An 11,465-nucleotide genomic window follows, 5' to 3' on the forward strand; every position below is an offset into this window, starting at 1 on the left:
GTGTGTGTGTGTGTGTGTGTGTGTGTGTGTGTGTGTGTGTGTGTGTGTGTTTGGGGGAGGGTACATTGGAACTTTGTCCCTCCCCAGTTTGAAAATCCTATCTGCACCCCTGCCGACCACACCTCTCCAGGTCTCACTGTCGTTGCCAATGTGAGCATTAAAGTTCCCCAGCAGAACGACTAATAATAATTATTATAATAATTATCAGATCCAATAATTAAAAAAATTAGAAAACATGAGATGAGATTATATGAGATGCTGACATTATTTGAGATAAGGCAAAATAAAGTGAAATGAGAAGCGGTAGCATAGTGTCCATGAGATGAGATAATAAGAATAGTGATGAGAGTAGATAATATGAGATCATATAAAAATACATTGCAATGAGATGTATACATTATTAGATAAGGTCAAATTAAATCAGATTAGACAAAAATAATATGAGATATGAAAAGTTGAGGTGAGATAAGACAAGTAGAGATATTAGATTATATGAATATGAATCAAAAGTGATAAACTATGCTGTTTAAAATGAGATAAAATGAAATGTGAGATTAGATAAAATATTATAATATACGCCTAAATAAATGTATGTGAAATGAGGAAAATTTAAAAAAAGGATAAAAGGAAATCAAATAAAATAAGCGATCATCGTAGATCATTTACAATAAGAATAAATGCAATGAGATGCAATGACACATTTTGAGATGAAGTAAACCAGAAATGAGTTCAGAAATGAAATAAAATGAAATTTGATTTTATTAAAATAATAATAATGAGACTAAAAGAGTCAGATTAATTTAGATAAGATCAGGTGACATGAGGTGAGGTAATACGAGATGTAGTTATTTTTGAGAAGTTGAGATCACTTGAGATGAAGTGAAATAACATAAAATAAGATTAGACTGCTTAATATGAGAAAACAAAATAGTTCTAAGATGAGATAATGTTGGAATTAAAGTGATAAAATTAGATAACTTCTGACATTAAAACATGTTTAAAATTAAATGATGTTAAACAATAAAAGTCAAATTGAGTGAACTATACCAGATTACATATTAGAGTTGAGTTGACAAACATTGAAGAGATGAGATGAGAGATCTAATTTTGGGAGATGGAAATGTTACAACATAACATTAATGTGGTTTGGTCAATGTGTTAATTAAGTTTTTCTCCAAAGTTGTTGCTAAAAGCAAATACTTGAAAGCCTCATGGTGCCTTTCGGTCTCAGACAGCAGCCTCGGTGCCTCGATGACAAAACATTTTCAGCTGTCTGCCAATGTTTTGTTGTTTGTGTGTTGATTTTTTTTTTGTTTTGTTTCCTTTTTCTCATCTTAGCGCTGCATATCTCACTCAGTCACTCACTCCATTGCTCCGCTGTGATCCAGCTGTCCACACCATTCATCATCCCGCCACTTTCCCCCTCACAGAATTATTATTTCTTTGATGTGTTACTAGTTGAAAACAAATCCATTTTTCTGGCCATCAATTCATCATTTGGAATGGGAAGTCACACTTGAGTTGTAGGGGCAACACCGCATTTTTGTAACTTCCAATGTGCGCTCTGAGTGTGTGCATGTGTGTGTGTGTGCGTGTGTGTGTGTGCATGTGTGTGTGTGTGTGTGTGTGTGTGTGTGTGTGTGTGTGTGTGTGTGTGTGTGTGTGTGTGTGTGTGTCTGTGCATGCGAGGGTGTATGTTTCCATGAAATCCATCCTGTTGGGATCAGAGCTGAACGTGAGACGGTAAAATCAGAAGTAGGTAAAAAAAGAGTATGTTGGGAAGAAGTTGTTGAGGAATGAGGATAACTGCAGTGTGTGTGTGTGTGTGTGTGTGTGTGTGTGTGTGTGTGTGTGTGTGTGTGTGTGTGTGTGTGTGTGTGTGTGTGTGTGTGTGTGTGTGTGTTGGAGAGAGAGAGGGGGCTTCCCTCTTCTTCCAGTCATCCTCCTTCACCTAGCGTGTGTGATAATTTATCACTCCTCCTAGCTTCGCTGACAAACTATTTGCAGGAAAATGAGTTTTTCCGCCACGGATTTGTCCTCTGGGAATAGAAAGGGGAGCTGCTGTGTTTTTATTCCGTCTCACACACACACACACACACATGCACACATCCAGATGTGTGTGCACACACGCACGCCTGTGAGATCTCCAGTATTTATTGGGAGGAGGGGGAGGTGGTTAAGATAAATGAGGTAAATTAATAGAGTCAGTGAGGGAAAAGATCTGCTTCCACACCAGCAGCTCTGCTACTGACACACACACACACTCTCTCTCTCTCTCTCCCTGATTCACCTGCCTCCCTCTTTCACACGGCTTCCTCCTGATCCCTCGTTTGCCCTCCCACAGATGACAAATGTAACACTCAGACAAACAGCGATCAGGGCCATACAGCATAATGTCAGCTTAGATCAACACTGGGACAAAAGCAAATATCACAGCAACAACATTGCATCACTGGCTCTCAGCCCGTGTGTGTGTGTGTGTGTGTGTGTGTGTATGTGTGTGTGTGTGTGTGTGTGTGTGTGTGTGTGTGTGTGTGTGTGTGTGTGTGTGTGTGTGTGTGTGTGTGTGTGTGTGTGTGTGTGTGTGTGTGTGTGTGTGTGTGTGTGTGTGTGTGTGTGTGTTGTTATAGCAGCTGGCCCGGGTCACTGGATTCCAATCTCAACTTTCAACCTCATCAACCAAGATATCGACAGTGTGGTTGACGGAGAATTACAGAACAGTAAAGGCCTAATTACGTCGCTATTACCCTGGGCTATTCATAATCATCAAACACGACGCATCAGTGCAACGCCGCAGCTGTAAATCTGCACCGTCTCTCTCCTAATGCCTGTTATCATTACACTCCCAACACTTCTTTACTCTTTATTGTCTGTTGAAGATAGACTCTGATCAGTCACGATTACATGACGTTTGAACTGACTGGATGGAGATGTCTGGGCCTCTGGTGAGAGCTTCTGTAGTCACCACGTATTACATAAGAGGGTGGAACGCAGCGCAACTGTATGACCAGCCCATTTAGCCTAGATGTGACTGCCTCGTGTCTCATCAGAGCTACTTACCTAACATGCCCCACAGACTCTCTGAACGCCTCCACTGACAGATTAAACTCCTATTAATGGTTATAAATAAGTTTTCTACATGTGTGACTTTTAACAAAACAATGTACAACAGTGTATATTACTGTTTACATTTGAGCAACTGGGTTTAGTGGAACCGGTTGAAATAACTTTGTGCGACATATAAAATCTTGCTAACTTCACAACCTCAGCCCTTGGAGGTCATGGACCCCATTTTGGGAACCACTGAATTGCAGTAATAATTATATTTAAAAACAGAATGTAATCCGTAGAATTGAACAGACACAGACAAAACTGTTGGTTCAGTCAATGACAGAAAAACCTGCAACTGTCACAGAAATAACTTGAATCTGACAAAAGTAATAATGAATAAAAATTATATGAAATTCAACAAATGAAGGTAGCACATTGCTTTTCAACCATGCTTCAACAGAATTATTTTAAAAAATAAACTCCTGGAACAAGCCTGGACAAAAATGATAGTACCCCTTCAAAACACTGAAAATAAATGACAAATGGTAAAATTATCTCTATTTAATATAGTGCATGATTCACTCATTCACACAAACTTTTTGTCCCCTTGGTCCCCTATATTGTGACCAAGGGCACATGTTAATTCAAGGTGTGTCCACTAATTAGCACCACATCTTCTAATCAGTCAGTTCGCCTATAGGGCTCCGGGTAGTCACTGTGGTGCTTGGTGACGTGGTGTGTACCACATTCATTATGGATCATAGGAAGCGAAGGAAGGAGTTTTCTCTGGAGATTAGTGTCATGTTCTGAGGTATGTGCTTGGCCCAAGACATGCAGGATCAGAGACCGGAGACAGGTTTGATAGTAAAAGGCAAAAATAATATTTATTTAACAGGAAACTAAGGGCGCACTGAAGTCCAGCGGGTATCCGAATCAGGAAGCGGCGTCTACAGGGAAACAGAGATGAGTATGGGTTTTGTAGTTCTGGGAGACTTTATTTGTAGGCGGACTTACTATGCGGAAGAAGAGTTGTTGTTTGGAGGGGGAGTGAGCCGGCGTGATGTCCAAGATGGGGAAACGGTCCAAGATGAAGGTGAGTCGGAGAGTGAGCGAGAATATCGATCCGGAGAGGGAGTGTGAGCGAGGTGGAGAGCGGGTCGGCAGGCGGAGGAGACAAAACAGGAACGAACCAGAGATTTCCTTCCAGGGGCAGAGCGGGTTATCCAAGGATCCAGGAACCTGAGGTAAGTATCAAACATCACATGAGCGAATAATCAAAGAAGTCAAAAATTCAAAACTCTAAGAGCAAACAGAGCGAAAACTCGGGGGGCAAGAGAACACCAGTTAACGGCAATCATCCGGCGTCATAGTCTGGTCTTCCTCCTTCTTATAAAGCCGGCCCGCTGATGAGAAACAGCTGTTGCTCCCTCTCCTGCAATCAGAGCTCAAAGGTGGTGAATGATGTGACGAGTACTCACCCCGGCTCATGACAATTAGAAAGAAAATGATAGACAAACATGCTAAAGGAAAAGGGTATAAGACCATCTCCAAGCAGCTGGATGTTCCTGACAACAGTTGCACATGTTATTCACAAATTTTTAGATCCACGAGACTGTAGCCAATATCTCTGAATGTGGCCGCAGGAGGAAAGCCGATGACAAATTAAAGAGATGGATAATCGTAATGGTTAAAAAAAAGAGCCAGAAACTTCTGAAGAGATTTAAGGTGAACTTCAAGCTGAAGGAACATCAGTGTCAGATCGCGCCATCCATCATTGTTTGAGCCAAAGTGGACTACATGGGAGACAACCAAAGAGGACACCATTGTTGAAAACAAGTCATAAAAAAGCCAGACAGGAATATGTCAAACTACATGTTGACGAGCCACAAAGCTTCTGGGAGAATGTTCTATGGACTGATGAGACAAATGTGGAACATTTTCGAAGGCATCAGCTCTGTGTTCACAGACTGAAAATGAAGCAAATCAAGAAAAGAGCACTGCCTCTACTGTGAAACATGTAGGAGGCTCTGTTATGTTCTGGGTTGCTTTGCTGCATCACAGGGTGTCTTGAATCTGTGCAGGGTATGATGAAATCTCAAGACTTTGAAGGGATTCTGGAGAGAAATGTGCCTGGCCAGTGTCAGAAAGCTTGGTCTCAGTCACAGGTCATGGGTCTTGCAACAGGACAATGACCCAAAACACAGCTAACAACACCCAGGAATGGCTAAGAGGAAAACACTGGACAATTCTAAAGTGGTCTTATGAGCCCTGACCTCAATTCTATAGAGCATCTTTGAAAGGAGCTGAAACACGCGGCACCCTTCAAACCCGACACAACTGGAGCAGTTTGCTCACGAGGACTGGGCCAAAATACCTGCTGAGAGGTGGAGAAGTCTCATTGACAGTAACAGGAATCACTTGATTGCCTCAAAGGTTGTGCAAATGAGAAGTACCATCATTTTTGTCCAGGCCTGATCTGTTAGTTCATTATTTTTTTTATTTAATTTAATTTTATTTTATTTTATTTTATTTGAGTTGAAAAGCAATGTCTGACTTTCTTTGGTTAAATTTCATAGAATTTTTATTTATTATGCCTTTTGTCAGATTCTAGTTATTTCTTTGACTATTGTGAATATTTTTATTGATCGTAGGGCACCAACAGTCTGTATCTGAAACATTACCACCACAGTTAATATACAAACTGAAGTATCTAAAACCAGTATCTTTTACAAAAATTGAGCCAAATTCTGATGTGTGAGTGCCATCCATGTCAGAGTGCTTACTGATCATTGTGATCCTGTGTGAGATATCACAGAATCAAAGCAGCCATAGCTCCATCCCTTCTCAACATGAATAATCTTTGTTTAAAACTCTGACATGAAGCGATGGGTGAATGGCATTCCCTTGAGGAATCCTTGTCCTTTGATTGTTGGTAATTATGGGTTCTGATCTGACATGAGAGTGGGTTTAGACTTTGTAGCACTGAAACAAAGATGAATGAGGAGTAACTTCTCCTTTTCAGACTACAGATCTGGAAGTTTCTTAAGCAATCTTTATTATAATTATTAAGACATTTCAGTCTAACCAATACTATAGAGTTCTCAAATAAATAACCAACAAAAACTCAAATAAAAAGTTTTTAAAAGCACTTAAGGCATCAAAGCAAAGGGTAATCTGGTGGTTTACTGCTGATGAAGAGGCTCTTTGACCGTTCGTTTAATTTCCCTGGACTTGTGAGACCAGCACCTGAGCACTTGGCTCCACACCCCTTCAGAGTCTACAACCAATAGCTAACTTTGTGATGCACCGTCTCCATGGCGATGGCCTCTGACTGACGGGCATGACGACAAGCTCCACCGGCTTCTCTGATCAAAGCGTCCTGCTGTGTGTGTGTGTGTGTGTGTGTGTGTGTGTGTGTGTGTGTGTGTGTGTGTGTGTGTGTGTGTGTGTGTGTGTGTGTGTGTACGTGTGTGTGTGTGTGTGTGTGTGTGTGTGGTGCACAGCCAGCTCAGTCATGTTTATTATTAAGGTGATGATGTCACTTTAGGATAAACTCATTTTAGGACAAAAAATTGGCAAAAATCAGACAAATTCTGCAGAACTTGAGTGGCACCAAGGGAGGTTTTACTTCTGACCACCGGTCCAGGTGACATGTTGGCTCAACACAATCAAACATCATGCTCACACCAAGCCCCTCTGTTTCTAATGGCTATTACTGCCTGTTTGCTATTGTAGACCTGACAATAGCAACCACGCTGGGATTTTGTGTGCACCGGGCTTGCTGGTAACAGTTATTAGCCCCCCAAAAAAGGAAACCTAAAGGGGAAGCAGTCAAGGGAAGAACAAGAAGATTTGGGGTCCCCAATAAGGGTTGAGGGGTTGACGGGGGGTGGGGGGGGGGGGGGGGGGGGTGCATGGAAGGGAAAGTGGGGGTGTGAGCAGGGAGCGAGGTCAGAGGGTGACACAAAAGCGGAAATGGGGGCCACAAGGGGAACAAAGGATGGGGTTGGACTGAGATAAGCGTAACTGGAGGGAGGGTAGAGGTGCACAAAACACAGGAAGATGAGGAGAAAAAGATGAGGGGATGGAGTGGAGGGGAGCGCCAGCAGATGGTGAAGGCCGGACGAACAGAGAGGGGGCGGCACTGAGAGGATGAGGAGGGGAAAGGCTGGTGGCAACACATGCATCATGATATGAAATACTCAGAACATGTCTGGCTGTTGTCTTGTTTTGTTTATTTCTGTTTTTAACATATTTTATTTATTCTGATTTTATCCATTTGGTCGGCTTTTCTGTAAAGTGCATTATCTATAAAGTTGAGTCTGCAAACTCATTTTTACGCTGTCAGAAACACTTGCAAGGAAAATAAAACGTCTGATCAGTTAACTACACAACAGGAGGAGTACCTCTGATGTAGTGACTCTGGGAGGAGGTGCAGAGCTGATGGTATGTAAAAGGTCAAAGGAGGACAAGGAGGAGTTAATAAACAAATAAAAATGATAAACAAATAAAGACAGATACATTTTAACCAAGAAAACATGCAAAATACTACCTGGATTAAATTATTCTGAATATTTTGTAATTTAAGGAAGATTATCATCTGGACCACAAAGAGAGTTGGGCATGCCTTCCTGAAGAGGGAGGACGTTACCTGTTCGGGAGCGAGCAAATGAGCAGGGAGGCGGGAGCGCGCACTGGCAGACTTGATCTGCTGTTAAACTCAAAATAAACGATCGGTGTTTAAAGAGGTTTTTTTTGTTGTTGTTGTTGTTATTGTTGTTTTCTGTTTTTAGGCATAAACCAGCCGCTCAGAAAGCTTCAATAGACATTTTATGCTTACATTATTAAAATAAAGTATTTCCGGTTATTGGAAATATCCGGTTGGTGACATTAAGCCGTTTCCACTTATAGGAACCACACACTAAGGCTTTGTACAGTAGGTTGTAAACAGGAACGCGCGGAGGGATGATGTCTTATCTCCGGAGTCGGAAGTGTTTCCTGACCTGAGCTCAGCTCTGAGCCACCTGTCGCCTGCAGCTCACTTTTTTGTCCCGATAAACTTTGCTTCGGGAAATAAATCCGGGGGAAGACGAGCCCCGGAATTTAAATATGTACAAAAGAAACGGAAATAAAATACAATCCATTTTCATTCGTTAGATTTTAACTGGAGATCAAATTGAAAGAAAATAAAGATCAAAAGAAAAAAATGCGTTAAATCGCTCTAATGCGACGTCAGGGGAAGCTGAGGAGGAACTCTGATGATCTTTAGGGTATAATAAAAATAAAACTAATAAAACAGAATTTCATCTGGATTTTAGTGTCTTTAGCAGTATTCCTGTTGTTGTTGTTGTTATTATTATTATTATTATTATTATTATTATTATTTTTTTTTTTTTTATTATTATTATCGTTATTATTATTATTATTGTTATTATTATACAACTAAATATATCTTCGGCAAAATTTGTTTGTGTATCAGGAAGCAATCCGTCAAAGCACTGTTTCCCTGGCTACTGTGCGTAAAGAGTTTTATGGTTATGCGCTTGGGAACGTGCCCTTTCTTTTCTCCTCGTGCATTTTCTGAGCAGCTGCAACATTTTCAACCAAAACATTCAGCTATTCACTTTTGACCTGAATAAAAGATAATAAAACCCTTGATTTTATTCTCAAACACTCTAAATTAAAGCTTCTTGAGGTAACATGATTCCAGACGTTGTTCTCTTGGCAAGTGGATCCATAATTACCTCCCGTTTTAATTCCCATTTGTTATCGCGTTGACAGATGCCAATCAGTGAGTTTTAATCCCTGGTTCAACTTTCTGTAACCTCTCTGTGCCACCTCTCCCTGCAGGCTCTTGTCCTTTCCTCTGCTCCGTTTCCAGCTGATCTTCTGACTCCCTTTAGTCTCCTGACACGTTTATTTATTTAAAAACAGAACCCCTTTTGTCCTCTGATGTCGAGTTTTTCAAAGGAAGACGGACAAACGGAGGTGATAAGGAGCCTAGCTGCAGGAGGATTCTCTCTTCTTCCTCTTATTAAATAATTTGCCATAAATCTTGTTGTTTTTTCTTCTGTCCAGCTAGGTTCTGTGAAGTCCACAGCAGATGCGTAAAGTTGCTTCATGAGACAGGCGACGCGGTGCCGTGGATGTGTGTCATTAAAGGTGTTGTGTTTGTTTTTGCAGGCTTGTGAGAACCGGGCTAACAGCGTTTTAAACCCACCAGGACCCGGCATGGCACCTCGTCAAGACACGACGCGCGCACAACCCAGGGCGCACAGAGGGGAACGTCCAGATAAAATGTAATTAGAATAAATTAAAACTTGATTTAAGTTTTTCGAAATAATCGATGTGGTTTTGAACATTTGGTCCATTTTACGTGCACTTTTGAGCTTGAGTAAGTTCTGTTTTATGTATTACCTTTTGCTAAAAACAAATGTTTCAACTTTCCAACATTTAGGCTCAGAAATGTAAATGATGCAAAAATCAAATCTAAAAACAGAGTTTTCTTCCATCTAATAGGACAGCTGACAAATGATGGTATTTATGGCAGAAACCATGAAAAAAGTGGTTGTATAATATAATATTTAAAAAGGTTTTGGGAGCGGAAAAGAACTTGCTTGAAGAAAATGAGTGATTTTTGTGTCAATTCTGGATTTGCACCTCTCATTTAGCTCCCTTTGCGGAGTTTTCTTGGTTCCGTGGCGCTGCGTAAAACCACGCTCCCCGTGAGAGTTTAATAGAGATGCATTAAAAAGTGTTTAAGTGTAAAATCTTATGCCTGAACTCTGCCTACCTGAACTTTTTATTTTTATTTTTAATTTTTTTTCCAGTCTCCTGCCTGGACCCAAAGCGCGTCTGACGCCGGCGCGGATTGGAAGCAAGCCGTCTATCTCTGACAAGTGTTTTCCTACACACACTCAGTGGGTGTAATACCACCAAAACACACGCTCAGTCATCCTTCTTTCTTTCTTTTTTTTTTTTTTACTCCCAAGTTTTTTCTCCTCCTTTTCCACAAAACCACGCCTCCTCCTCATTTTTCGGCCAATAGCTGAGGTGCGCAGTCCTCTGCAGCTCCAGTTGGATAAAATCCGTCTGAGCGGTGCCTGCGTACACACACACACAGCGCCAGTCCGGTCCTGCGTCCTCCGTCCTGGACACACACCGCGTTTCACCGCGAGGAAACAAATCATCCGTTTGGATAATTTACGTTTTTATTGGAGCTCTGCTGTTGGAAGGTAAGCTTCATGAGTCTTCATTCTGTCTGGATGCGAGGCTTCTGAGAGCAGCATGCGGCCCGGAGCTGCATCTTCAGTTTTGTTCAAGCAACATTAAACCAAAGTTTTTGTCCTCAACAGAGAAAAATCTAGACGTTTTATTGTTTTTCATACATAAAATAAAAATAAATAATTAAAAAAACTGAATTTAGAAGAGTTGATCTATTTTATTATGTATTTTGACCCAAAAATGGATCAAAATTATTCAACCTGCGCTACTTGGTGATTTAATAATAAAATAATATTTTGATAGGGAAAAAAACTATTATTTCTTTAGCCTTTGAACCTTGTAAAATATTTAAGTTGAAATTAAAAACTGTGTTCAATTACTGATAAAAATCAAAACAGTTTGAAATTAAAACTTTAAACTGAAAGGAAGATTTTTACACACCTATTTTCTGTTCTTTCTTGTTGTCTCCTAATAACAAAATCTATTTTACAAAACTATTTTTTAGAATGCAATTACCAGTAGGAGTTTCTCAACACTTAATTTCTAATTATTCTATTCATTACTTCAGAAATAACATAGTTGTTTTGCAAATTGAAAAAATAAAAATATCTGCATTTATCATTAACAAAATGTTAAGATTATAAAGGTTTAAAGGCTAAAGTTTGAAATTCTACAAATTAATAAATTTTCATAAATTATACTAGAAAATATTTTCATTGAAGTTTGTTTTTTATATACATTTTGGAGGACAAAATATGTTTGAACAACAAAATCTCATCCCATTTAATAAATTCATGAGTCTGATAATAACCTCAGCAATAGACAGTTCAGATAAAAACAAAATAATCTTTCATAATGAGAAAATTTTAAATTTTTATTATTATTTTGTTCTTGATGAATCATTAAAGCTTTAATGTATTTTGTGCTCTGAATGAAGTTTTTTTTTTGGCATTTCTTTATCCTAATTTGACCTAAATCCTGAACTTCTCAGAGTTTAAAGTCATCCTGCAAAAGAAGCGAAACAACCAGATCCTCCAGGGCAACAAATGTATCACCTCACACTTTCAACATGTTTTTCTGCATATTTGATGATAAGCAATTTCTATTTCACCACCAAGCCCACTCCTTATCTTTAACTCGTCCTACTGCAGAATCACCCTGATCTGAAGCTTAAATGATTACTTTTTCTT

The 11,465-nt window shown here is 39.9% G+C and overlaps 1 protein-coding gene across 1 annotated transcript in view; it reads left to right on the plus strand.

The window, feature by feature from the left end:
- Positions 1 to 11,465, plus strand: part of LOC139070480 (ADP-ribosylation factor-like protein 3) — a 30,418-nt gene that overhangs the window by 18,528 nt on the left and 425 nt on the right. Inside the window, exons 6-7 of the mRNA XM_070552780.1 lie at positions 9,235 to 9,350; positions 9,882 to 9,971. Coding sequence (XP_070408881.1) covers positions 9,235 to 9,350; positions 9,882 to 9,971 — 206 coding nt within the window. The remainder of the gene's footprint in view (positions 1 to 9,234; positions 9,351 to 9,881; positions 9,972 to 11,465) is intronic.

This window comes from Nothobranchius furzeri, chromosome 6 (assembly GCF_043380555.1).
Source record: "Nothobranchius furzeri strain GRZ-AD chromosome 6, NfurGRZ-RIMD1, whole genome shotgun sequence".
Classification (NCBI taxonomy): domain Eukaryota; kingdom Metazoa; phylum Chordata; class Actinopteri; order Cyprinodontiformes; family Nothobranchiidae; genus Nothobranchius; species Nothobranchius furzeri.